The 27,890-nt window shown below is 58.8% G+C and overlaps 1 protein-coding gene across 3 annotated transcripts in view; it reads right to left on the bottom strand.

The window, feature by feature from the left end:
- Positions 1 to 21,146, bottom strand: part of KSR2 (kinase suppressor of ras 2) — a 102,093-nt gene extending 80,947 nt beyond the window's left edge. For all 3 annotated transcript variants that reach the window (XM_032705992.1, XM_032705994.1, XM_032705993.1), the window contains exons 1-3: positions 20,943 to 21,146; positions 11,350 to 11,490; positions 10,182 to 10,332 (exon numbers count right to left, since the gene is read on the bottom strand). In XM_032705992.1, coding sequence (XP_032561883.1) covers positions 10,182 to 10,332; positions 11,350 to 11,490; positions 20,943 to 21,119 — 469 coding nt within the window. In that variant the 5' untranslated portion in view covers positions 21,120 to 21,146. The remainder of the gene's footprint in view (positions 1 to 10,181; positions 10,333 to 11,349; positions 11,491 to 20,942) is intronic.
- Between the last annotated feature and the right edge of the window lie 6,744 nt (positions 21,147 to 27,890).

Here is a 27,890-nt window from a genome sequence, read left to right as displayed (position 1 = left end):
AAATCCTGGAATGGGTTGGGTGGGAAGGGACCTTAAAGCCCACCCAGTGCCACCCCCTGCCACGGGCAGGAACACCTTCCACCAGCCCAGGCTGCTCCAAGTTTATCCAATCCGGCCTCGGGCACTGCCAGGGCTGGGATATCCGGAGTTGATCCAAGCTCAGGGGCCCTTTGGCGGTGCCTTTGGATCGTCCCCAGCAAAGGAAAACCAAACTAATCCCAAATCTCCTCATTTTCCAGCAGCTCCTTCCCCCTCCCTGCTGGGATTGTTAATTGGCTGCTCTCGTCTCGCTCCCGTTTTATTTCCAGCTCCGAGGGAAAAGTGAAAGGAGGAAAAAGGTTTGGGAAGTGAAAGGTTGGGATTGAAGGTTGGGGTGGAGAGTGGGGGAGGAGGAGTTGGTTTGACTCGTTCTCACAGGGCAGAAAATCCAAATAAAGACTAAAAAATAATATTGAAGGGATAAGAGCAAGTGATAAAAGGGGGAAATAAAAATAAAGTATTGAAAGGAAAGAAGGGAAATAAAATGGAAAGGCAGAATGATAATTGAAAGTGTTAAAAATTGAGATTAATGAGAATAAATAGGAATTTAAAATGAGTAAATTAAAAGTAAAAATAATAAACACATTTTAAATAAAATTAATTAAATAATACAGAAAAATAAAGAACATAATTTAAAATAATAAAAACATTTAAAATAAAATTAATTAAATAATAAAGAAAAATAAAGAGCCTAAAAATTTAAAATAATAAAAACATTTAAAATAAAATTAATCAAAAGAAATAAAAATAAAGAAAATGAAAATTTAAAATAATAAAAACCATTTAAAATAATATTAATTACAAGAAATAAAAATAAAGAAAACAAAAATTTAAAATGATAAAAACATTTAAAATAAAATTAATTAAAAGAAATAAGAAGTAAAAATAAAGAAAATAAAAATTTAAAGAAAATAAAAATTTAAAATATTAAAAGCATTTAAAATAAGATTATTTACAATAAGAAAGAAAAATAAAGAAAATAAAGATTTAAAATAATAAAAACAGTTTAAATAAAAGTGGAATAAATAAGAAATAAAAGTAAAGAAAATAAAGATTTAAAATAATAAAAACATTTTAAACAAAATCAATTAAAATAAATAATAAATAAAAATAAATAGAACAAAAAATTAAAATAATAAAAACATTTAAAATAAAATTAATGAATTAAAATAAATAAGAAAGAAAAATAAAAAAATAAAAATTTAAAAGTATAAAAACATTTAAAATAAAATTAATTAAAATAAGAAAAATAAAGAAAATAAAAATTTAAAACTCTTAAAAATTAAAATAAAAATAAATTTAATAAAATAAATAGAAATAAAAGTAAATAAATAGAAATAAAAGTCAATAAAATAAAAAATTACGACCATTTAAAAGAAACGTAAATTAATTAAAATAAAGAAATAAAAATTAAAAAATAAAAATAACAGTGAAAAACACGTAAAATAAAAAGAAACTAATAAACATAAACAAGGATAAAAATAAATAAAACCATTTAAAAAAGAAATTAAAAGTTAAACTAAGGGTAGAGCTGCAGCCCCAAAGCCACCGCGGGGCCACCACCAAGGCCCAGCCCCGTGGGGCCACGGCAGGGGACAATCTGGGGGGGCACCTCCGGCCGGGCCACCCTGTGCCCACCCCAAACTGGGCATCGGCCGGTGCCACCTCGCTCCTTGTCCCCAAGGCCACCCTCAATTAACGCCCCCGCTTAATTAACCCGCACCCAGCGGCCGCGCGCGTGTGCAAATCACTCTGCATATATGCAAATGACCGCGCTTCCCATTGGCGGCCCCGCGCGCGCCGATTTGCATAACTCGGAGCCGCCCGCGCGCCGCTAATTAGCGGTAATTAACAAAGATTAACGGGAGGATCTCCCCGTGCCCCGCCGGCCTCTTTGTCCCCTCCTGTCCCTGGAGCCAAAATAACCCCCGGAAAAACCGGGAAAAGCTCCTCCCAAGGCGGGAACGCGCCTCGCTGGGATCGGCTTTAACCGGGAATGCGCTTAAAAAGGGGGGAAAATCCCACAAACATCCCCGGGCTCCTCCCCGTGCAAAGCTTTCGGAGCCCGCTCCCTCCCGGCGCTCCCCCCGAGCTCATTCCCAGCTGGAAAAAAACACGGAAAGTCCCCTCCGGCCACTTTTTCCCCGGGGCTGTTTGCTCGTAAAAAACCGACTTATTCGGGGGGTTTTTTGTGTCGGAAACGTTAATTGGCCGTTGGGATAATTAGTCACAGCCGCCCCCCGGCCCCACGGGCCACCTCTGCTGTCCCCGTGGCCACCAAAGGACGGGATGGGCCCCTTGGATAAACCTTTATGGATCCCTCCCTGCTTCTCTCCCTCCGGCATCCTCAGGGAAGGAGCTTTTCCTGAACCTCTTCATCCAAAAGCAACGGGAAAACCAACCCCCGGGAAGAGGAGGCAGCGAGGAGCCACTGGATCCAGAGGTGGATCCAGAGGTGGATCCAGAGGTGGGAAAGCAGCACTTGTTTTCCACCTGCTCCATGCGACAAGTTTTGTTTGGTGGTTTTTGTTTTTGGTTTTTTTTGAGCTTTGCTTTGATTTCCTTCCAATAAAACATCGGGAATAACTGGAAGTAGCTGTGGGAGCTGGGAATTCCCGAGGCAGCTCTGCTCCTCCCCTTCCCAAAGGCACCTTCCCAGGGGACTGGATGGGGACGTGCACCAAAGGGAGCAGGATTTTGGCTGGTTTTGTCCCCACGGCCACCTCTCCCTGCACCAAAATCCCGGGATAACGCCCTCAACTCCGGCATCACCCCGGCATTCCGGGAGGGATTGACTCTTCCAACCTCCACACCACAGCAGCACCACTCCCAAATCCACCCCAAACAGGGTTTTTTTCCTGCTGCTCGTGGCCCTGCCTGACCCTGCGCTGTCCCCGAGCCGCTCCCGGGGCCACGGCAGCTCCTAAATATTCCTCTCCAGCTCGTTTTTCCCGGTAGGATCAGCAACAACCGGCACACGGAGCTCGGCAGTCACGGCCCATCAACCCCTCGAGCCGCAGAGGCCCCGCTCAGCTCTTATTTAATATCAAATTAATCCCATTCCCAGCTCGAAGCCGACGCCTCGGCTGCTGATCAAACACCACTTCCAAGAGGAAGGATCCAGCACCCCAGGAAAATCCAGTATGGGCTCGTTAACACAATAAAGGGGGGGTGGGATGTAGATTTGCCACTATTTCTAATAAATATAACACGCTTTCGGTTTATAAGGTGCTCCAGGGCTTTCCCTGGATGCTCGGGATGGGAAGTGTCTCCTTTTCCAGCATCCTGGCAAAATCCATCACCGGGAAACAGCATCCAAGCCCCTTCCCCTGCCCAGGCAGAAGTGGCCTGGGAAATTAGATGGCTCTAATTAATGGCTGCACAAATAAAGATTGATGGGAAAGGTTAATGCAGAGCCTCGTTCCTGCTTTATTAACACAAATCTTGGCGTCCAGGAATCGGCCACCGCTGCCCTTGCCAAGGAATTATGGATTTTAGAGGGGCTGCAACTTGGTCATTAATTATGTTTTTAGGACTGGGACGGCCTCTGGCTTTGCAAGGAGAGAAAATGCAGCTCAAATGCAGATTAAAGGGCGCGTTGGAACGTCTGGGGTTCCTTCTGGGGGACCCGAGATCCCAGCGCTGCATCCCAAGGGAGCTTTTCCACCCCCCATCCCACACAGCAGCCGGAGGGGAAGCTCCCAGGGAGCTCCTCGGGGCTGTGCCAACCTCACGGGCACCTGGGTGGTGCTCATGGAGCTGTGGGGCCAACCAGGAGCTCTGCATCCACTGGAATGCAGCTAGGGATGGATGGAGGGATGGAGGGAGGGATGGAGGGATGGAGGGAGGGAGGGAGGGATGGAGGGAGGGAGGGAGGGATGGAGGGATAGAGGGAGGGAGGGACGGATGGATGGATGGATGGATATGGGGATGGATGGATGGATGGATGGAGGGATGGATGGATGGATGAAGGGATGGATGGATGGAGGGAGGGATAGAGGGAGGGAGGGATGGATGGATGGATGGATGGATGGATATGGGGATGGATGGATGGATGGATGGATGGAGAGATGGAGAGATGGATGGAGGGATGGATGGAGGGATGGGTGGATGGATGGATGGATGGGTGGATGGATGGATGGATGGATGGATGGAGGGATGGATGGGTGGATGGATGGATAGATGGATGGAGGGATGGATGGATGGAGGGATGGATGGATGGATGGAGGGATGGATGGATGGATGGATGGATGGATGGATGGATGGATGGGTGGATGGATGGGTGGATGGATAGATGGATGGAGGGATGGATGGATGGAGGGATGGATGGATGGATGGGTGGATGGATGGGTGGATGGATGGATAGATGGATGGAGGGATGGATGGATGGAGGGATGGATGGATGGATGGAGGGATGGATGGATGGATGGGTGGAGGGATGGATGGATGGATGCAGCACGGAATCAGTGCCCCCCCAGAGCCACAGCCCCGCCCTGCTCAGTCCCAGCTGTCCCCAAGAGCCCCAGGGGACATTCCCAGGGTACCAGCAGTGCTGTCCCACCAGTCCCAATCCTGCACCCCACCCAAACACGCTGCCTGGACCGCGGGAATCTCGGATCTGGCCCCGAGCAGCCAGGTGGGATCTCCTCCCACCACCCACCTCTGGCCAGGGATCCCACCACTCCCAGCTCCAGGAGAAAGGCAGGAACTGTGTTCCCACTCTCCCAGGGGACAAAAAGAGGGGGAATCCCGAGATGGAACCATTTGACCCAGCAGAGACAGGGATCACTGCGCTGAGCAGGATGCAGGGAGCCATCTGCCATCCTGGGTGGAGATTCCTGCCCCCAAATCCCCCAGGAATTCAGGGAGATTTGGTCTCCTCCACTGCCTGGAGCTCCTGCACCCCTCAGGCTCTGCCTGTCCCCTCCCTGTCCCCAGGGCTGGTGTCACCCATCAGAAAACACACTCCAGGAGCGTGGTGCCAGCAAGGCACGGACCCACCCCAGCTGGCAGTGCCAAGGACCCCAAACCTCCACCTCCAGCACGGCAGGAACGACCACTGCAGCATCTCTGCAATGCCAGAGGGACAGAGCAGCAGCTCCCCCGGGAGCAGCGGGATGATGGATGGAGTTAAATGGAGCGCCGGGAAAGACAAACATCCCACGCCCGGAGAGCAGCAAAACTCCCTCCTGCAGGGACCCAAAGGGCCACCAACCACGTGCCACCAGCAGCGCTGGCACCCCCATCACCCACCCCATTAGGGAGCAAATGGAGCAGGCGGCATCCCACAGCCCTCCGGATCCCCCATCCCACAGCCCTCCGGATCCCCCATCCCACAGCTCTCTGGATCCCCCATCCCACAACCCTCTGGAATCCCCATCCCACAGCCCTCCGGATCCCCCATCCCACAGCCCTCTGGATCCCCCATCCCACAACCCTCTGGAATCCCCATCCCACAGCCCTCTGGATCCCCCATCCCACAGCCCTCCAGATCCCCCATCCCACAGCCCTCCAGATCCCCCATCCCACAGCCCTCTGGATCCCCTATCCCACAGCCCTCTGGATCCCCCATCCCACAGCCCTCTGGATCCCCCATCCCACAGCCCTCTGGATCCCCTATCCCACAGCCCTCTGGATCCCCCATCCCACAGCCCTCTGGATCCAGCATCCCACAGCCCTCTGGATCCCCCATCCCACAGCTCTCCGGATCCCCCATCCCACAGCCCTCCGGATCCACCAATCCATCTGGGAACCTCCAGAGGAACCAGAGATGCTTCAGCATCTTCACTGCAGCTGCTGAGCCAAAGGCCAGCGGGGATTTTCCAAAGCAAAGCAGGGAATTCCCTCGGCCGGGGGGTGGGAGGGGAAAGCAGGATTTGTTTGCAAGAGTCTTTAAAAGTCAAAGGGGTTTAAGCAAAGGGCAGCTGAGAGCCTGCCCCGGCTCCTCCGGGGTGGCACCACTGCCCTTCCTCAAACAGCACAGGGACTGAGTGCAAATGCCAGAGGGGAGCAGGGCAGGAGCGCAGGCAGAGCTGGATTTGGGGAGTTAGGGTGTGGAGAGACTTGTGCTCCATAGGGAATCGTGGAATCATGGAATCAGCCATGTTGGAAAAGACTTCTGAGATCAGCGAGTCCAACCCTTGATCCAACCCCACTGTGGTTCCCAGCCCATGGCACTGATGCCACATCCAGTCTGTCCTTAAACACCTCCAGGGACGGGGACTCTACCCCCTCCCTGGGCAGCCCATTCCAAGGGCTGATCACCCTCTCTGGAAAGAATTTCTTCCCAATATCCAAACTAACCCTCCCCTGGCACAGCCGAAGACCCAGCCCTCTTGTCCTGCCGCTGGCTCCTGGGAGAAGAGCCCGACCCCCCCGGGCTCCCCCCTCCTGTCAGGGAGTTGCAGAGAGTGAGGAGGTCTCCCCTGAGCCTCCTCTTCTCCAGGCTGAGCCCCCCCAGCTCCCTCAGCCTCTCCTCACAGCACTTGTGCTCCAGTCCCTTCCCCAGCCTCGCTGCTCTTCCCTGGACCTGCTCCAGCCCCTCCATGTCCTTCCTGAGCTGAGGGCCCAGAACTGGACACAGCACTCCAGGGGTGCCCATCAGGTTGGGCTCAGCCCTGCCCACCTTGGAAGCCTGGAAGGGGCTTTGGCCAAGGCCTCTCCAGGGCAGGAGCTGGGAGCCCCTCTGGGACACTCTGTGCCGAGCAGGGGGGATGTGGGGACGCTGCTGGTCCCCCCGAGATGTTCCTCACTGAAAGCACAACCCCCTCCTCTCCACCAGCCCTGTCCCCTGCTGGCCCCGAGGGTCAGAACCTGCACAGGTTTCCAGCTGGAAACCCAGCTGGGCTCCCTCTCCAGCCTCCCACCCTCTGGAAAAGCCCCTCCAGTGGGGACAGGAGACAGGCAGAGGGCTCTGGGGTCCCCAAATCAGGGGGATCTGGCAGCACTGGGCTCCACCTACGGGCTCCCAGCAGGGGCCACGGCTAAACCAGCCCACAACCATCCCCCAGCTTGGGACCAGGAGGGGAACCCTTGGGAAAGGGACAGCAGGAGGGTTACACTGAGAAATGGGGGGTCACTGATCCCCCAAACTGAGCCAAAAGTGAATTCCCCCCCCCAACCCCACCTTGCTGCTGCCCCAGAGTCACCCCCGTGCTGGCAGTGATCCCCTGAGCTGGCACCGTGGTCCTGTGGTGCCATCCCCAGGGATGGGCTGTGCCAGTGGGGTCTGGAGTGTGTGCAGGGAAGGGAACGGAGCTGGGAAGGGGCTGGAGCAGCAGGAGGGGCTGAGGGAGCTGGGGGGGCTCAGCCTGGAGCAAAGGAGGTTCAGGGGGGACCTTCTGGCTCTGCAACTCCCTGACAGGAGGGGGGAGCCGGGGGGGGGTCAGGCTCTGCTCCCAGGGAACAAGGGACAGGAGGAGAGGGAGTTGCACCAGGGGAAGTTTAGGTTGAATATTTGGGAAAATTTCTTCCTGGAAAGGGCTACCCAGCCCTGGCACAGCTGCCCAGGGCAGGGGTGGAGTCCCCATCCCCGGGGGGATTTAAAATCCATGTGAATGTGGCACTTGGGGACGTGGGTCAGTGGTGGCCTTGGCAGTGCTGGGGAACGATTGGACTCAACGATCTGAAGGATCTTTCCCAACCTGAACGATTTCTGTGATTCCACGATGACCCACCAAGGCTCAGCTTGGACCCAGTGCCAAGAGAGCCGGACCCTGCCCAGCCCCCGCTGCCCCCTCGGGTGGCCCCGGCCCCGCTCGGATCCCGCAGGAGCCGCTTCGAGTGGAGACACTGAACGGAGCTCTGCTGCCACCGCCTGGCACCGCACACACCTCAGAGCTCAGCCAGTGCCACCCCCTGCCACGGGCAGGGACACCTCCCACTAGCCCAGGTTGCTCCAAGCCCCGTCCAACCTGGCCTGGGACACTTGCAGGGATCCAGGGGCAGCCACAGCTTCTCTGGGCAACCTGGGCCAGGGCCTCACCACACTCACAGGGAAGGATTTCTCCCAATCTCCCATCTAAATCTCTTCTCTTTTAGTTTAAAACCATTCCCTGTGTCCTGTCCCTCCATCCCTTGTCCCCAGTCCCTCTCCAGCTCTCCTGGAGCCCCTTTAGGCCCTGCAAGGGGCTCTCAGCTCTCCCTGGAGCCTTCTCTTCTCCAGGTGAACCCCCCCAGCTCTCCCAGCCTGGCTCCAGAGCAGAGGGGCTCCAGCCCTGGCAGCATCTCCGGGGCCTCCTCTGGACTCTCTCCAGCAGCTCCACGTCCTCCCTGTGCTGTTCCCAGGGCTGGAGCAGCTCTGCAGGGGGGTCTCAGCTGAGGGGGCAGAGGGGCAGAATCCCCCCTGCCCTGCTGCCCACGCTGGGGGATCAGCCCAGGGCATGGGGGGTTCTGGGTGCTGGGGCAGGTCCAGCCCCTCACCCACCAGCCCCCCAAAAATCCTCCTCCCCAGGGCTGCTCTCAGGGCAGCAGGTCAGAGATGATCCCTGCAGGCAGTGGGTGTTCTCCAAGCCCCCGGGATGCAGGAGCTCTGCAATCCATGGAAAACACTCACCAAAGCCACACTCCTGTGCCACCACAACGGGATGGTGCCACTCCCCCCGACCAGCCCGAGGGCACAGGGGTGCCCTGACCCACAGAATCCCGGGATCAACCAGGTTGGAAAAGCCCTCTGAGATCATCGAGTCCAACCTGTGACCCAACCCCACCGTGTCACCCAGCCCATGGCACTGATGTCACATCCAGCGTATCCCTAAACCACGCTGGGGTGGTGACTCCACCCCCTCCTGGGCAGCCCATTCCAGGGTCTGATCACTCTCCCTGGGAAGAACTTCCCAATGCCCAACCTGAACCTGCCCTGGCACAGTCAAGGCTGTGCCCTCTTGTCCTGGGCACATCATCCCACTGGATTCAGCCCAGTCCCACTGGATTCAGTCCAATCCCACTGGATTCAGCCCAGTCCCATTGGATTCTGCCCAATCCCAATGGATTCAGCCCAATCCCACTGTATTCAGCCCCGTCCCACTGGATTCAGCCCAGTCCCATTGGATTCAGCCCAGTCCCACTGGATTCAGCCCAATCCCACTGGATTCAGCCCAATCCCACTGGATTCAGTCCAATCCCCATGGATTCAGCCCAGTCCCACTGGATTCAGCCCAGTCCCACTGGATTCAGCCCAATCCCACTGGATTCAGCCCAGTCTCCCTGGATTCGGCCCAATCTCACTGGATTCAGCCCAATCCCATTGGATTCAGCCCATTCCCATTGGATTCAGCCCAATCCCAATGGATTCAGCCCAGTCCTCCTGGATTCGGCCCAGTCTCACTGGATTCACCCCAACCCAGTGGATTCAGCCCAGTCCCAGTGGATTCAGCCCAGTTCCACTGGACTGAGCCCAGTCCCACTGGTTTTAATGGTTTTAATTCAGCCCAGTCCTGTTGGATTCAGCCCAGTCCCCCTGGATTCGGCCCAATCTCACTGGATTCAGCCCAATCCCATTGGATTCAGACCAATCCCACTGGACTCAGCCCAGTCCCATTGGATTCAGACCAATCCCACTGGACTCAGCCCAGTCCCATTGGCTTCAGTCCAATCCCATTGGATTCAGACCAATCCCACTGGATTTTGCCCATTCCCATTGGATTCAGTCCAATTTCAGTGGATTAAGCCCAGTTCTAGCGGATTCAGGAAATCCCTTTGGATTCAGCCCACTTGCACTGGATTCAGCCCAGTCCCATTGGACTCAGCCCAGTCCCAGTGGATTCAACCCAATCCCATTGGATTCCGCCCAATCCCAGTGGATTCAGTCTAGTCCCAGTGGATTCAACCCAATCCCACTGGTTTTAATGGTTTTAATTCAGACCAGTCCCACCGGATTCAACCCAATCCCACTAAATTCAGCCCAGTCCCATTGGATCCAGCCCATTCCCCCTGGATCCATCCCAATCCCCCTGGATCCAGCCCGATCCCCCTGGATCCAGCCCATTCCCCCTGGATCCAGCCCATTCCCCCTGGATCCAGCCCATTCCCCCTGGATCCAGCCCGATCCCCCTGGATCCAGCCCATTCCCAGTGGATCCAGCCCATTCCCAGTGGATCCAGCCCATTCCCCCTGGATCCAGCCCGATCCCTCTGTCCACCCACCGGCCTTGTGGACGCTGCGCAGGCAGGACAGGGATGCGTTCAGCCGGGCACACTCCTCGCTGTTGGCACCAAACTTCTCCAGGGTGGCACAGACCTGCTCGTCCGTCATGTCCAGCAGCTCCTCCAGGCTCAGCTGCCCCGGGGCGATTTCCTGAGGGAGGAACAGGGGTGAGGAACGGGAATAATCCACCTCCAAACGCATGAGAACCCCCAAAAATCGGGTCACCCCCCCCCAGAAATCCTCGTTTTCCTTCTCAGTCTCCAATAAAGCAGGAGGGAGGGCTGGAGCCTCGGGTTTATCCCAAGTTTTTGCACAGTTTCGGGTATATCCAGAGCCAGCTCAGCACTGGGAGATTTGGGGGCAGCAGGAAAAACCATCCCTGTCCCTGGGAACACACAGGGAGTGGCAACTTCAGGTCAGGATCCACAAACCCTGGGAAAAACACCCCTGGAGAGGGTCAGGATCCACTAATCCCTGGAAAAACACCCCTGGAGAGGGTCAGGATTCACAAACCCCTGGGAAAAACACCCCTGGAGAGGGTCAGGATCCACAAATCCCTGGGAAAAACACTCCTAGAGAGGGTTAAGACTTGTAAACTCCAGGGGAAAAAAACCCTGGAGAGAATCAGGACCCCCAAACCCCTGGGAACACCCACGGGGTGTCCTTGCTGGTGGGTGGAACAGAGCTGAGGGATCAAGGATCCACAAACCCTTTGGGAAAAATCCCCTTGGGAATGTCAGGATTCACAAACCCTTTGGGAAAACACCCCCTGGAGAGGGCCAGGATCCACAAACCCCTGGGAAAAACACCCCTGGAGAAGGTCAAGATCCAGATCCCTGGGAAAAACATTCCTGAAGAGAATCAGGACTCACAGACCCCTGGGAAAAACATTCCTGGAAAGGGTCAGAATTCACAAATCCTGGGGAAAAACACCCCTGGAGAGGGTCAAGAGCCACTAATCCCCGGGAAAAACATTTTTGGGGAAGGTCAGGATTCACAAATCCTTGAGAAAAACACTCCTAGAGAGGGTCAAGACTCGCAAACTCCAGGGGGAAAAAAAAACCCTGGAGAGAATCAGGACTCACAAACCCCTGGGAAAACCCCCCCTGGAGAGGGTTTAGGCCCCCAGAGCCGCCGCGGAGCCCCCGGAGGGGATTCCAGCCCCACCTCCATGACCTCCTTGCGGATGTCGACGATGCGGAACCAGTGCAGGAGCTGGGGGAAGCCCTCGAGCTTGGCATTGCGCTCCTGCAGCGCCACCTTCCTCTTGCACGACAGCTGCCGGCTGAAGTACTTCACCAGCTTGCTCTGGAAAAGAAGGAAAAACCCCCTGGGATCCCCCTGGATGACCCCCCCAAGGCGGGAGGGGGGTGAGCACAGGCAGCTCTGACACCCAGGCTTGGGATAGAGAGACACCCAAACGTCCCCCAAAGACACACTTCCCTCTTAGACCCAGTGCCAAGGGACCCCCAAACATCCCCCACAGGCCACGCTCCCCCCAGACCCAGACTTAGTACAGAGAGGCCCCCAAACATCCCCCAAAGGACACTGTCCCCTCTCTTACACCCAGACTCGGTGCCAAGGGACCCCCAATCTTCCCCCACAGGACACACTCCCCTCTCCCACACCCAAATTTGGTTCCAAGGGACTCCCCAATCATCCCCCCAAAAGACACCTCCCTCTTACTCCCAGTGCCAAGGAATCCCCCAAATATCCCTCACAGGCCACTCTCCCCTTAGACCCACACTTGGTATAGAGAGACCCCCAAACATCCCCCAAAGACACACTCCCCTCTCATATCCAGACTTGGTACAGAGGGACCCCCAAATTATCCCCCCAAAAGACACTCCCCTCTTACATCCAGACTCAAGACAGAGGGACCCCCCAAACACCCTCCAAAGGACACTCTCCTCTTACTCCCAGTGCCAAGGGCCCCCCAAACATCCCCCACAGGCCACGCTCCCCTTAGACACAGACTTGGTAGAGGGAGACCCCCAAACATGCCCCAAAACACACTCCCCTCTCTTACAGCCAGACTCAGTGCCAAGGGACCCTCCCAATCTTCCCCCAAAGACACTCCCCTCTTACATCCAGACTCAAGACAGAGGGAACCCCCAAAACATCCCCCAAAGACACACTCCCCTCTCTTACACCCAAACTTGGTTCCAAGGGACCCCCCCAATCATCCCCCCAAAAGACACTCCCCTCTTATATCCAGACTCAATGCAGAGAGACCCCCAAACACCCCCCAAAGGCCACACTCTCCTTAGACCCAGCCTTGGTATAGAGAGACCCCCAAACATCTTCTAAAAGACACACTTTCCTCTCCCACACCTAAACTTGGTGCCAAGAGACCCCCAAGCATCCCCCCAAAAGACCCCTCTTCCATCCAGACTTAAGACAGAGGGACCCACAAACATCCCCCACAGGACACACTCCCCTCTTACACCCAGACTTGGTTCCAAGGGACCCCCCAATCTTCCCCCAAAAGACACTCCCCTCTTACATCCAGACTCAAGACAGAGGGACCCCCAAACATCCTCCAGAGGACACATTCCCCAATCTTACACCCAGGCTCGGTGCCAAGGGACCCCATAAACATCCTCTAAAAGACACACTCCCCTCTTACATCCAGGCTTGGTGCCAAGGGACCCCATAAACATCCCCCAGAGGACACTCTTCCCTCATAAACCAAGCGGTTTAGGGACCCCCAAACATCCCCCACAGGCCACACTCCCCTTACACCCAGACTTGGTATAGAGAGACCCCCAAACATGTCCCAAAGAACACACTCCCCTCTCACATCCAGACTTAGTACAGAGGGACCCCCAAACATCCCCCAAAGACACACTCCCTCTTACACCCAGTGTCAAGGGACCCCCAAACATCCCCCACAGGCCACTCTCCCCTCTCACACCCAGACTCGGTGCCAAGGGCCCCTCTGGACACCCCCCCCGGCCCCAGGCACAGCCCCACACGGTGCCAAGGCTGGGCCAGGGCTCTTTGCTCCTTATTTCCCCTCCATCATCCCACAAAAAAAAAAACCTAAAAAAAGCCCTTCTCAGCTCCTTCAACCCCAGCCCAGCACTGGGGTCTTGCTCAGGGGATGGGCAGCCCAGGGTCCCCTCAGTGGTGTGTGAGGGGCACAGAGGGGACAGACACCAGGGCTCCCACCCACCCACACCAACCCCACCCCCTGCCAGCACTGCCCAGTGCCCACAGGACACATTCCCTGCTTGTGTTCCTGGCCCCAAGTGCAGAGGGACCCCCCAGACCTCCCCTAAGAGATACACTGCCCAACCTTACACCCGGGCTTAGGACAGAGGGACCCCCAAATATCCCCAAGAGACACACTCCCCTTACACCCAGTGTCAAGGGACCCCCAAACATCCTCCACAGGCCACGCTCCCCTTAGACCCACACTTGGCATAGAGAGACCCCCAAACATCCCCCAAAACACACTCCCCTCTCTCACACCCAAACTTGGTTCCAAGGGACCCCCCAATCTTCCCCCCCAAAGACACCTCCCTCTCACATCCAGACTTAGTGTAGAGAGACCCCCAAACATCCCCCAAAGACACACTCCCCTCTTAAAACCAGTGCCAAGGGACCCCCAAACATCCCCCAAAGACACACTCCCCTCTTAAAACCAGTGCCAAGGGACCCCCAAACATCCCCACAGGCCACGCTGCCCTCTCTCACACCCAGACTCGGTGCCAAGGGTTCCCTGATCCCCCCCAGGGCACCGGGCACAGCCCCACACGGTGCCAAGGCTGGGCCAGGGCTGTTTGCTCCTCCTTCCTCCCCCTGCTCCTCATCACCAGCACTGAAATCACCGCCCCCTTGGCTCTTTTTTACCCCCCCGATCGTCCCCCAGAGCCCTCCCACCGCGAGGTGACATTCGCAGCTCCCAAAATCAAGCCGCCGAGCTCCTGCCCTCTCCTTTCCCTGCCGAGAGGCCGCCGGGATTTCCCGCTCCCGCTTTTCCAGACGGGGGATTCCCGGCCCCGGTGGCACTGGGTGGTGCTGTGCCTCTGCTCCCGCACCCCCCAAAAAAACAGAGGAGCAAAATACGGGGCGGTTTGGGATCGAGAAGTGAGGGGAGAACCCCGCCGTGGGGTTTGGGAGAGCTTTCTCATCTCTCCCGGTCCCACCCCTCGTGGTACCCGCTGGTGACGGGCACAGGGCTTGGCATCGACCCCAAAGTCACCCCCAGGTGGGTGACAGCCCTGCCAGGAGAGGGACACCTCGGCCGGGCAGGTTTTCCCAATCCCTGACTTGGCGAACAGAGATTAATTATTGCAAATTCATCCCCAGGAGAGAGACAGGAACAGCAAAGCCACTCGCTGGGGGGCTGCAGGGACACCACCCCCAGGGTCTGCAGAGCCCTGACCCCCTTCCAGGGCTGCTTTTTAGGGAAAAACGCTCTCCCAGCACAACCCTTCCAAGGTTTTGGGGTCACCCCTGCTCGCACATCCCAGACACACCCCTGGCCCTCGGAGCTGGGACGGCGGCAGGAGCCTCAAACACGCACACGGGCAGCTCCTGCCTCCCAAAAAACGTCCTTATCCACACACAGCTGCGGCAAAACACCGGGAAAACCCATCCTGAAAACTCAGCTCCGCCCCCCACAGCCTGTTCTCCATCCAACCTCCCCGTCCGGGAGCCCGGGAGGGAATAAAGGGGATGGCTGAGCCACTAGAGCTGGGATCAGGACACTGCAGAGGTGTGCTGGGAGCTGGGAATGGGGAAAAGGTGGGAAAATGGAGGACTTTTCATTTCCAGGTGGGGGAAATTCATCCCAAACCCTTCCAACAAGGATCCAGCTGGGACCCTCGGGGGCGGGCTGGTGCTCTGGCTTGGATCGGCTCTTTCCCTGCTGCTCTGGCCCATGGATCGGCTCCTTCCAGGGAAAAACAAGCCCAAAAAATCCTCTGTGAAGTCCCCGAGCGCTCGGTGTTTTGCTGGAGCTGGAAAGGGAAGCCATGGAGGGGAAGCAGGGAAAACCCCATCCCGCGGCTGCAGAGGGGCTGTCCCGCCCCTGGGGCCGCCGCTCATCCCGGGATGGAGCTTTTCCAGAGGTGGGAAGTGCTGCTCTGCCGCGTTCCCGCTGTGGCACAACTCCCCCAGCTCCCCCCTGCCTCAGCTTCCCCCTCTGGAATCGGGCAGAGGGACACCCCGGGGGGCTGCGGGGATGGGCTGGAATTCCATGGATCCCCCCCGCTCCTCACTGCATGGGAATACACCCCTGCTCCAGCCGGGAATGCTGCTGAGGGCACTGGGAGGGCACCCCAACACCCTCCTTGGAGCTGGGGGTCGCTATTCACACCCTTCCCAGTGTCTATCCCAGATCCAGCGCCCGGGAAAAGGACCTAAAACATGGATCAGGGTTCCCACAAACCGGTGGGTGGCTCCAGGGATAACTCCAGGATCGGCAGTTCCCCGTTTTTCTCGGCGCTGGGTGATATTCCCGGCTGTCCTAGGGAACTGTGCTCTCTGTACTACCCCCACTCCGCGTCAAAACATGGATCGGGATTCCCAGAAACCGCTGAGTGGCTCCAAGGACAACCCCGGGACTGGCAGTTCCCTCTCCCTGCTCCTGCGAGGGAGGGGGAGCCCTCCCAGGATGCGGCGTGAACAGGGGGGTGAGGATGGGAAGAGGCGCCTTGGGAAGAGCTGAGGCCGTTCCCGAACTTCCACGGACAAAACGGGATGAAGCCGCGGGGATCCCCTTCCCTTTGGAGGGGCCAACAGCTCCCGAGACCCCGCAGCTCCTTGGAAAACAAGGTGCCCGCTGCCCGGGGGTGGGCTCTGGCACGGCAGGGATGTCCCCACTCCCTTTCCAGCCTCTTCCCATCGCTCCCAGCAGGATTTTCCCGTTCCCCCAGAGCCCAGCGGGGCGGGGAGCGGCTTCTCCCCCCGCTTGGCGGGCACCGGGAGCGGAGCAGCCGCTCTCCAAGGTCTCCAAGGTCTCCAAGGAGCGGGAGGAGGGCGGCTGTTCCCCCTCCCTGACGTCAGCCGGGCCTGCCGGGAGACCGGGAAGAGGCGGTGGAAAATCCACCTGTGGGAGTTCATCAACCCGGCAGAGCTACGGCGGCCAGAGCCACCCCGTGCCCATGGAATGCCCATCCCGCCGGGATGGCACGGCGGGATCAGCCCCTGCCTTCGTGCCGTGAAGGGCAGAGAGGTCGCCCCGCGCTTCCCAATATTCCTTCCCGTGGAGCAGAGACACAACGGGAGCGGCTCCTTCCCGGCTCCCGCCGAGGGGCTCGTTATTCCAGAGCCACCTGGAGCGCCCTGGGGCTCGGGAATTCCTGCCCACGGCTCCGGTTTTCCCTCTCAGGGCTCTGCCAAGGCCCCGCTGGGCTCCCGTGCTGGCTCTGCCTCCGCACAGCCGCTATTCCAGGGGCTGCCAAAGGGTCCCTGGGGCTCCCCCCGGGAATACAGGGGCTGAAATGTCTCCATCCAGACTCCTGGGAGGATATAACCCAGGGAGAAGCACGCTGTGCTCATCCATGGGATTACACACCAGAGGATCCGCACACTCAGGAGTGGGAATCATGGAATCACGGAATGGTTTGGGTTGGATCTTAAAGCTCATCTCCCCCAGGGCAGGGACACCTTCCACTAGCCCAGGTTGCTCCAAACCCTGTCCATCCTGGCCTTGGACACTTCCAGGGATCCAGGGGCACCCACAGCTTCTTGGCAAATCCAAGTGCTGGGGCAGCATCTCCTTTGGCCACAGCCTGTGGAAATTTGGAAACGACCAAACTTCCCAAGGTGTCCCTTCCCATCCTCACACAGCGGCCAAAAGTATCCCGGGAGGGTTCCCCCTTTCCTGGCAGCCTGGGGAGGGGGAAGTGCCAATCCTGGAGTTATCCCTGGAGCCACCCATCAGTTTTTGGGACATGTTCTGAGTTGGGGTGGGGGTAGCACGGAGAGCACAGCTCTGTGGGACAGTTGGGAATATCACCCAGCACAGAGCAACTTTTCCAGCTGCTCTTCCCAACCTCTGGCAAACACGCCTGTAGCAGCTCCCCCCGTCCATGTCTACACCCCAAATCCCAAATTTGGAGCCACAAAGCCAGACCTGCCACACCTGGACAGGGTTAAAACCCCACAGCCCAGGCAGGGCTCTGGGATGGACACTCAGCTCCCACCCATGGGAAGCCAACCAGCCCCAATTCCCCCCCAGGTGCTGTTGGTTGATGTTTTGATCCCAGACACTGCCTTGGCTTCCATGGGAGCCTTTCCCAAGGCACAAGCAAACCCAAAAAGCCTCCCAGCTCCAAGGACTGCCACTGGAGCCAGGCTGCAGTGGTGGCACCCATCCCAAAGGATGTATCCTGGGAAGCAGTTACCGGCAGGATGGGGGCTCATGTCTGCCTTAAAGTGGTTTAAAACAAAAAAGGACAGGAAAAACCTCTATTAATCCAGCAAGATCAAGGTTTAGTGTGTGAGAATCAACCAAAAAACATGGATTCACCCATTTTATTCCAGGCTTGCACTGGAGGGAGGGCTGGGAGGTCTCCCTGGAGGTGAGATGCCCTTCCAGTCCACACATTCCTGGTCACCATTCCCTTTGCCATGGCCTGGCTCTGCTGCCACCAGATGGGAAGGGAAGAGGTGCTGAGTGAAGCCTTGGAGTCTGTGTCATGTCCTTGGGATGCAGCAGTGGCTCAGGGACTCAGGGAATCAGGGATTCAGGGAATCAGGGCCAGGTTCAGCTCCTGCTCCCACTGGTGACAACCCAGGACAACACCAGACCCATCCCGGTGTGATGGCATCAGGAATCTGGCCCTGGGATTCATCCACTGCCACTCCCTGTGTGGGAATCCCCCTGGTTTTGTGGTGGAAAGCAGTGTGGTGGGAAGCAGGGATGCCCATGGATGAGACATCCCCAGGTTTGGGGGTGTTTCAGGGATGGTGATGCCAGGGCTCCCCACGGCGGGCACAGCACGATCCATAGGGGCTGGAGAGGGGTTTGCCCGGGAGCCCAAGGGATTTGCAGGGTGGTATCACCCCAATCTCTCCAAACCCTTCATCCAGCCCACACTGAGCTGCCCCAGTGACACCAGGATGCTGGGAAGGGGAATCCCACCAGGACTTCAGCACACTCTGCCTTCCCTCAGTCCCGTCCGTGACAGGGACACAGGGAATTCTCGGCTGTGCTGACCCCAACAAGGCCATCATTCCATGTGGGATAAACTCCTGTAGTCCTGCACCTCCAGGCAGGTTCCACTGGGGGGTTTTGAGCCTGCCTGCCCCCCACAAAGTCTCCTGCACACCCCAAAACCGCTGCAGCCCCTCTCCCGAGGTCACTCCAAGACCAACAGCTCCAGGCTGAGCCCACACGGAGAGGTGGGATGGGACAGGGCTTGGATCAAGGAGAGGCGACAGCAGGATCAGAGTGGGGTGCACATAAGCTGGGATGCAGAGCAGGAGCTGCTCCCAAACCTGGGATCCCCTCCCCAAGTGGCACAGCAGTGGGGTGGCGATGCCCCACCTGCTCCCACGGGACCTTCGGGAGCGAAGGCAGTGGGACAGGGTGTTCCAACCGTGGCCTGGAGCCAAAAGCTGCCCCACAGAGGGGCTGCAGGACCAGCCAAAAGGCCTGAGCAGGGCCAGGCTCCAAAATTCCCCCCACCCACAGCCCTGGCTCCACATCAGCCGCCCCCACAGCACCACGGCCCCGCCGGCAGCTCCTCAGGGTCACGGCACCGCCACGGCCTCGCTGCTCCTGCTCCGGGCTCACCCCCGGCAATCCCAGCCTGCCTGGGCATTCCCTGGGCATTCCCTGCCCATCCCAGCCTGCCTGGGCTTTCCTTGGGCATTCCCAGCCCAGCCCAGCCTGCCTGGGCATTCCCTACCCGGGCATTCCCTGCCCAGCCCAGCCTGCCTGGGCATTCCCTGGACATTCCCTACCCATCCCATCCCAGCCACCTCCTGCTGAACCCTCCATTCATCCCAGCTGGGGCTCAGCACGCTCCAAGGGGAACCTCATCCCTTTGGAGGCAGGAGCACAGAGGGGAGGATGGGGCCAGGCCAGGGGGATGCTCCTGTGGGAGGGCTGGGGGGGCAGAGAGGGAGATGCAGGTGGGCTTGGGGGGATGAAGATGGGCTGGGGGGATTCAGGTGGGATGGAGGGGTGCAGGTGAGCCAGGGGGGTGCTCCTGGTGGGGGGGATTCAGGTGGGATGGGGGGATAGAGGTGGTTTAGGGGGATGCAGATGGGACACAGGGATGCAGGTGGGATGGAGGGGATGAAGATGGGCTGGAGGGGATGAAGGTGAGCCATGGGGGATGCAGGTGGGAATGGAGGGAAGAAGGTGGGCCACAGGGATGCAGGAGGGAGGGAGGGATTCAGGTGGTTTGGGAGGATGAAGAGGGGCTGGAAGGGATGAAGATGGGCTGGGGGGGATGAAGAGGGGCTGGAGGGCAGGCAAAGGGAGCCAGAGGGATGCAGATGGGCTGGGGGGATGCAGGTGAGCCAGGAGGGATGCAGGTGGTTTTGGGGGGATGAAGAGGGGCTGGAGGGAGGCAGGTGAGCCATGGGGATGCAGGTGAGCCAGGGGGATGCAGGTAGGCTGGGGGGATGCAGGCGAGCCACAGGGATGCAGGTGAGCCACAGGGATGCAGGTGAGCCACAGGGATGCAGGTGAGCCAGGGGGATGCAGGTGGGCCGGGTGGGATGAAGATGGGCTGGAGGAGATTCTGCCTTCTGGGGAGGTAGGAGCTGGATCAAAGGGATGCAGCCAGACCAGGGGGGATGGAGGAGGGGAGAAGGGATGCAGGTGGGCTGGGGGGATGTGGTCTGATGGGAGAGTGGGAGCCCACCAGGAGGGAGGCAGTGGAAGGGATGCAGGCGGGCCAGGAGGATGCAGCCTGATGGGGCGGTCGGAGGTGGGTGGGTGGGAGGCAGGTGGGCCAAGGGGATGCAGCTCAGGGGAAGGGATTCAGCCAGGCCCCAGGGATGCAGCCCGGTGGGAGGGATGCAGGTGGGCCAGCAGGATGCTGCCTGGTGGGAGGGAGGCAGCCAGGCCGGGGGGATGCAGCCCAAAGGGGAGGTGGGAGCCACTGGAAGTGGATGTGGCCGAGCCAACGGGATGCAGCCCCACGGAAGGGATGCGGGGTGGGCTGAGGGGATATAATCCAGGGAAAAGGATGCAGCCAGGCCAGGGGGATAGAGCCAGGCAGCAGGGATGCAAGTGGGCCGAGGGGATACAGCCCGGTGGAAGTGGATGCAGCCCGGCTGAAGCAGGAGCCGGGAGGAAGGGACGCGGCCAGGCCGGGGGATGCAGCGCGGTGGGAGGGCTGCAGGCGGGCCGGGGGGCTGCAGGAGGGCTGGGGGGCTGCAGGAGGGCCGGGGGGGGCTGCAGGAGGGCCGGGGGGAGCTGCAGGAGGGCCGGGGGGGCTGCAGGTGGGCCGGGGATGCTGCCTGCCGGGCCAGGAGGAGCCCGGCGGAGCGATGCGGCCGGGCCGGGGGATGGCGAGGGGATGGCGGGGGATGACGGGGGGATGGCGGGGGGATGGCGAGGGGATGGCGGGGGCCGGCGCCGCGGCCGGGCCCCCCCCGCTCGGTGCCGGCAGGAGGGTTCGGTGGTCCCGGACCCACCTCGGGGCCACCTGCAGAGCGCGCAGCCTCACTCGGTTGCACCGCAGCGCCGCGGGGGAACCCGCCGCGGCCCGGGGGGGGTGCTGGTGCTGGGGGGGTGTTGATGTTGGTATTGGGGGGGGGAGGGGGGTTCGGCGGGCCCGTACCTCCAGGGTGCGGATCTCCTTCTGCGTGAGGTCGTTGGAGGCGGCGCACTTGGTGCGGAGCCCCTCCAGGTTGGAGATGCTGATGTCGATCATGTTCTGGACCAGCTCGCACTGCTGCAGCGCCTTCTGCAGACTCAGCTCCTGCTCCTCGCTCCTCGTCATGTTGTCCTCATCCATCGCTCGCCGCGCCCCCCCCTCCCTCCCCGCCCGCCCTCCCTCCCCTCCGCCCGCCGCCGCCGCGGCCCCCCCTTCCCTCGGCTTCCCCGGCGGCCCCCCCGGCGCTCAGCCCCGCTCCGCCGGGCCCCGCAGCATCGCGGTGCCCACCGAGCCGTCAGCGCGGCGCCGCCGCCGCTCCCCCCCCCACCGGGCGCGGCGGGGCGGGGGCGGGGGCGGCGCGCTCCGGCTCCGCGGGGCCGCGCTCGCTGCGCGCCGCTCCGCGCGGGAACCCCCCGCACACCCCCCGGCCGCGGGCACGGCCGCGGGCACGGCACAGGCCCCGGCACCGCCACCCCCGGACCCGCCACCTGCCCGCCATCCCCGGCACCCCCCCACCCTCACACCTCCTCATCCTCATCACCTTCCCCATCCTCCCATCCTCACACCTCCTCATCCTTATGGCCTTCCTTCCATCCCTCCCATCCTCACACCTCCTCATCCTCATCACCTTCCCTCATCCCCCCCATCCTCACACCTCCCCATCCTCATGGCCTTCCTCCCATCCCTCCCATCCTCCTACCTTTCCATCCTCATCACCTTCCCCCCCGTCCCCCTCATCCTCACACCTCCCCATCCTCATCACCTTCCCCCCCGTCCCCCCCCCACACCTCCCCATCCTCATCACCTTCCCCCCATCCCTCCCCTCCTCACACCTCCTCATCCTCATGGCCTTCCTCCCATCCCTCCCATCCTCCTACCTTTCCATCCTCATCACCTTCCCCCATTCCCCTCATCCTCACATCTCCCCATCTTCATCAGCACCCCCCAGCTCCGTCACCCCCATCACCCCCAACCCCGCACCCCCAGCACCATCCCCTGCCTGCCACCCCCATCCAACTCACCCCCCCATCCCCATCACTGCCCCCCCAGCCCCATCCCACCCCCTCTCCCAGTCCCTGGCCCCAACATCTTCCCACTGTCCCCATCACCCCCATCCTCCCCATCCCTGTCACCTTCCCCCCATCCCCCTCATCCTCACATCTCCCCATCCTCATCATCCCCTCCCAGCCCCATCCCAACCCACCCCCCAGCCCGCAGCCCCATCATCTTCCCCTCAGCCCCATCCCACCATCCCCATCTGCCCCCATCCCCCCTCCATCCCCATCTCCCCCATCCCCCTCCCTCCATTCCCACCCTCCCCCCATCCCCACACCTCCCCATCCTTATCACCCCCCCCATCCCAACCCTCATCCTCATCCTCTCCATCCCCATCGCTCTCCCAACCCCCTCATCCCCCCATCGCCATCCCCCCATCCCATCTGCCCCCAGACCCCCCCATCCTCATCCCCACCTCCCCATCCAGCCCCTCATTCCCTCTATCCCTCTCCCATCCTCATCCTCATCCCTCTGCCCCCCGGGCACGGGGTGGGGAGCGCTGGGAGGGGGTGAGGGGGGTGTGATTTGGGGGGACGCTGCGGGGGGGGGGGCTTGGGGCAATGAGGGGGATAAGGGGGCTCTGGGGAGGCTGCAGCATTGGGGGGGCCATGGAGAAATGGGGGGGGGCTTGGGGCAATGAGGGGGGCTGGAAATGGGGGGGCCAGGGCATTGGGTGGGGTGATGGGGCAACAGGGACACCGGGGGGATTAGGGGCATTATGGGGGCCTGGGAGAATGGGGGGCAATGGGACAAGGAGGGGTCTGGGGCATTGGAGGGGTCTGGAGCAATGGGGGGGCCTGGGGCAATGAGGGGGATGATGGGGCAATGGGGGCACTGGGGCAGTGGGGGGCACTGGGGCGGACTGGGGCATTATGGGGACCTGGGGCCATGGGGGGCAATAGGGCAAGGAGGGGGCTGGGACATTGGGGGGGTCTGGAGCAATGAGGGGGCCTGGGGCAATGACGGGGGTGGAAATTTGGGGCCTGGGGCAATGAGGGGGGTGATGGGGCAGTGGGGGGGGTGGGGCAATGGGGGGCACTGGGGGAGACTGGGGCATTATGGGGACCTGGGGCCATGGGGGACAACAGGGCAAGGAGGGGGCTGGGATATTGGGGGGGTCTGGAGCAATGGGGGGGGCTGGAAGAGGGGGATCCTGGGGCTTTGGGGGGCACTGGGGACTAGGGCATTAGAGGGGCCTGGGGCAATGGGGGGCAATGGGGCAAGGAGAGGGGCTGGGGAGCTGGGAGGGCTTGTGGGAATGGGGGAATCTGGGACATTAAGGGGCTGGGGCAACGGGGGGCACTGGGGGGGACTGGGGTATTAGGGGGGCCTGGGGCAATGGGGGGCAATGGGGCAAGGAGGGGTCTGGAGCATTGAGGGGGTTGGTGCAATGAGGGGGGCTGGAAATGGGGGTTCTGGGGCACTGGGGGGGCAATGGGGTAAGGAGGGGGGCTGGGGCAGTAGAAGGGCCTGGGGCAATAAGGGGGGCTGGAAATGGGGGGGTCTGGGGCATTGGAGGACAATGGGGGGGCTGGTGACTGTGGGGGCCCTGGGGCAATGGGGGGGAAATGGGGCCATGGGGGGGCTGGTGCAATGGGGGGTGGCTGGAAATGGGGAGTTCTGGGGCTCTGGGGGGCAATGAGGGGTCCTGGGGCATTAGGGGGACCTGGGGCAATGGGGCAAGGAGGGGGGCTGGGGAACTGGGGCTGGGGCAAGGGGGGGCACTGGGGCAACTGGGGCATTAGGGAGGCCTGGGGCAATGGGGCCAATAGGGCAAGGAGGGGGCTGGAGCACTGGGGGGGGCTGGAAATGGGGCAGGAGGATGGGGCATTGGGGGGGGGCAATGGGGCAATGGGGGGGCAATAGAAGGGGCTGGGGCAATGAGGGGGGGCTGGAAATGGAGGTATCTGGGGCATTGGGGGGCCTGGGACAATAGGGCAAGGAGGGGTCTGGGGCACTGGGGGGGCTGGTGCAATGAGGGGGGCTGGAATTGGGGGAAGGGGCTGAGGCACTGGGGGGGCAATGGGGCAGTTGGGGGGGTTGGAGCAATAGAAGGGCCTGGGGCAATGAAGGGGGCTGGAAATGGGGGGTTCTGCGGTTTTGGGGGACAGTGAGGGGGACCTGGGGGAATGGGGGTGGGTGGGAATGGGGGGGGCTGGGGCTATGGGGGGTCCAGTGGGAATGGGGGGGACCTGGGGCAATGTACAGGACAATGGGGCAATGGGGGGGGGTTGGAAATGGGGGGGTCTGGGGCAATTGGGGGGGTCAGGGGCAATGAGAGGCGGTGGGAAATGTGGGAGGGGCTGGGGCATTTGGGATTTGGGGCATTGGGGGGTGGAATGGGAGGATCTGGGGCAATGAGGGTGGGTGGAAATGGGGGAGTTAGGAGCATTGGGGGGTCTGGGGCATTGGGGGTGGGTGGAAATGGGGGGGATCTGGGGCATTGGGGGGACTGGGGCAATAGGTGAGGTTGGAAATGGGGGTTCTGGGGCAATTGGGGATTTGGGGCATTGCGGGGTGGAATGGGGGGGTCTGGGGCACTGGGGGTGGGTGGAAATGGGGGAATGTGGGGCATTCAGGATCTGGGGCATTGGGGGATGGAATGGGGGGTCTGGGGCATTGGGAGGGGGTCTGGGGCAATGAAGGGGGTTGGAAATGGGGGGGTTGGGGATTTGGGGGAGTCTGGGGCTTTGGGGGTTCTGGTGCAATGGGGGGTGGAATGGGGGGGTCTGGGGCATCCCTGGGGGTCCTGGTGCAAGGGGGGCCAAGCTTGGCCAACACATTCAGGAATTATTCTGGAGCCAGGATGGTGCTTCCAGACCCTCCTCCTGCCCCCATGACTTTATTCCCAGCTGGAATGCCCATCCCACTCCTCTCAGCCCCGGGAGAGCAGGAGCCAACACCCCCCTCCAAGGGCTTTATCCCAATTAAACCATCGGTGCCTGCAGTGCTCATCCCCCCCGGGAGGGGAATTGGGGAAAACAGTTGGAATTCTGCTGCTTTGGGCCTGGTTTTAATCAGGAGGTTTGATTTCCAAGTGGGGATGGAATGCTGGGATGTCCCTTTGCCACCCTCATCCCAAGGGTGGGATCCCCAGGGTGGGAAATGCCAGCAGCTACCAGGGAAGAGAAAGGGGAGGAAAATACATCCAAAGGGGTCAAAATGCCACTTCTGGGAAAATAGAAATAATAAGAGGAAGAAGAAGAAGAGAAGAATTGGATAGAAAAGTAAAATAAAAAATAAAATAAAATAAAGGCAAATAAAGGCAAATAAAGTAAAATAAAATAAAAGATGTCAAAAAAAAAGAAAAGAGAAGGCAAGGCAAGGAAAAAAGGGAAAGAGAAGGGAAAAGAGAAGGGAAAAGAGAAGGGAAAAGAGAAGGGAAAAGGGAAAAGGGAAAAGAGAAGGGAAAAGGGAAAAGGGAAAAGGGAAAAGGAGGGAATTGGGAAGGGAATTAAAACAAAATAGAAAAAATAAAATAAAATAAAATAAAATAAAATAAAATAAAATAAAATAAAATAAAATAAAATAAAATACAAACAGGGAGACTCTGCTGGGAAAAAATCTCCCATCCCAAAAGTCCCCCCCAGCCAACATGCAGAGGTTTTGGGGGTTCACCAAACCTCACACTTCCCAAAACACCCTCTCGTGGCTGCTGGCAGAGCTCCTGCACTGGGAGCTGGGTTGGCACGGTCCAGAGGGAGGCTGAGCATTCCAGGCACTGGGAATGGCACAGGGGATTCATATAAAATGTATCTTGGAATGTTTTAATTCACTTCTGTTGGATCCAATGGAGAGCCCTGGATCCAATGGAGAGCAGCAGCCATGGATCCAATGGAGAGCAGCAGCTCTGGATCCAGGGAGAGCAGCAGTCATGGATCCAGGGAGAGCAGCAGCCATGGATCTAGGGAGAGCAGCAGCCATGGATCCAGGGGGAGCAGCAGCTCTGGATCCATTGGAAAGCAGCAGCTCTGGATCCAATGGAGAGCAGCAGCTCTGGATCCAATGGAGAGCAGCAGCTCTGGATCCAATGGAGAGCAGCAGCTCTTGATCCAGGGAGAGCAGCAGCTCTGGATCCAGGGGGAGCAGCAGCCATGGATCCAGGGAGAGCAGCATCTCTGGATCCATTGGAGAGCAGCAGCCATGGATCCATTGGAGAGCAGCAGCTCTGGATCCATTGGAGAGCAGCAGCTCCTGATCCAGGGGGAGCAGCAGCTCCTGATCCAGGGGGAGCAGGAGCTCTGGATCCAATGGAGAGCAGCAGCCATGGATCCAGGGGGAGCAGCAGCTCTGGATCCAGGATGTGCCGGAGAAGCCCGAGGCTGCAGGTGGCAGCTCCCGGCTGTTCCCGGGTGCTCGGGAAGAACCTCCCAGCTCCTGGTGGGAAGGGCAGGGCCATCTGTCACCACTGTCACCAGAGGGACGGCCGAGCCTGGCTGACCTCAGCTTCCTGCTCCTGCTTTTCCTCCTGGGGCTGTAGGGAAAAAAATAGGGGAAAACAATAGGGAAGCAGGTGCTCTCCAGCAGATTTTTGGGTTTCTGTAGGATCCAGCCTGGACCTCTTGATGTTTTCCCTTCCCTTCTCAGCAATGGGATTTCCCCAGGATTTTTTGTGCTCCCCAGCACCTCTGCTTCCCAATGGATCTCTTCCCAACATTGCTCTGCCTGCGCTTTCCAAGTCAGCCCCTCTCACTCCCACCTGCTTTCCTCATTCCATGGGATCCAGAGCAGCACTGGAGCATCATTCCAGCAGTTTGGGGTAACTCTCCCCTCTAAGCCCCTTCTCGGAGGAGGCTCCAGGGCTTTTCCAGACGCACTGGGAAGCGGCAGGAATAGGGATAAAAGTGTCCTCTTCTCACAGCCCCCTCTGGAGTTTGCTGCTCCAAATGATCCCAACAGGTCTCCTCTCCTCCAGAGCCCCTGGAGCTGCTGCCCTTGGCCCCCACCTGCACCCAAAGGTGCCCCTCTCTCATCCCAAGGGTTTTCCAAGGTCAGGGGCACTGTGTTTTCCCAAAAAACACACCCACCACCTCGATCCAGCAATTCCCGCTGCCATGATTTCCACGGGATCGCAGTCACCACCCTGCTTTGTGGTCTCTCCACAGGCATTCCCATGGAATCATGGAATGGTTTGGGTTGGAAGGGACCTTAAAGGTCACCTCATTCCACCCCTGTGGGGGAAGGGGGATCCTGCCCCTCTGCCTCTCTCAGGTGAGATCCCAGTGGGAACAGTGTCCAGCCCTGGGAACAGCACAGGGAGGACGTGGAGCTGCTGGAGAGAGTCCAGAGGAGGCCCCGGAGATGCTGCCAGGGCTGGAGCCCCTCTGCTCTGGAGCCAGGCTGGGAGAGCTGGGGGGGTTCACCTGGACAAGAGAAGGCTCCAGGGAGAGCTGAGAGCCCCTTGCAGGGCCTAAAGGGGCTCCAGGAGAGCTGGAGAGGGACTGGGGACAAGGGATGGAGGGACAGGACACAGGGAATGGCTTCCCACTGCCAGAGGGCAGGGAGAGATGGGAGATTGGGAAGGAATTGTTGGCTGGGAGGGTGGGGAGGCCCTGGCACAGGAAGCTGTGGCTGCCCCTGGATCCCTGGAAGTGTCCAAGGCCAGGTCAGATCCAGGTTTGATCATTCCTGATCCAGGTTCAGATCATTCTTGATCAGGGTTCGATCATTCCCAATCCAGGCTCAGATCATTCCTGATCCAAATAATTCCTGATCTGGGTTGGATTACTCCCTATCTGGGGTCAGATCACTCCTGATCTAGGTTTGGATCATTCCCAATTCTGGTTGGATCATTCCTAATCCAGGTTTGACCATTCCCGATCTGAGTTCAAAATTCCCAATCCAGATCATTCCCAA

Source organism: Chiroxiphia lanceolata, chromosome 18 (assembly GCF_009829145.1).
Source record: "Chiroxiphia lanceolata isolate bChiLan1 chromosome 18, bChiLan1.pri, whole genome shotgun sequence".
NCBI classification, from domain to species: domain Eukaryota; kingdom Metazoa; phylum Chordata; class Aves; order Passeriformes; family Pipridae; genus Chiroxiphia; species Chiroxiphia lanceolata.
Note: the sequence above shows the minus strand (reverse complement) of the source record. Positions and strands in the feature narration are given on the sequence as shown.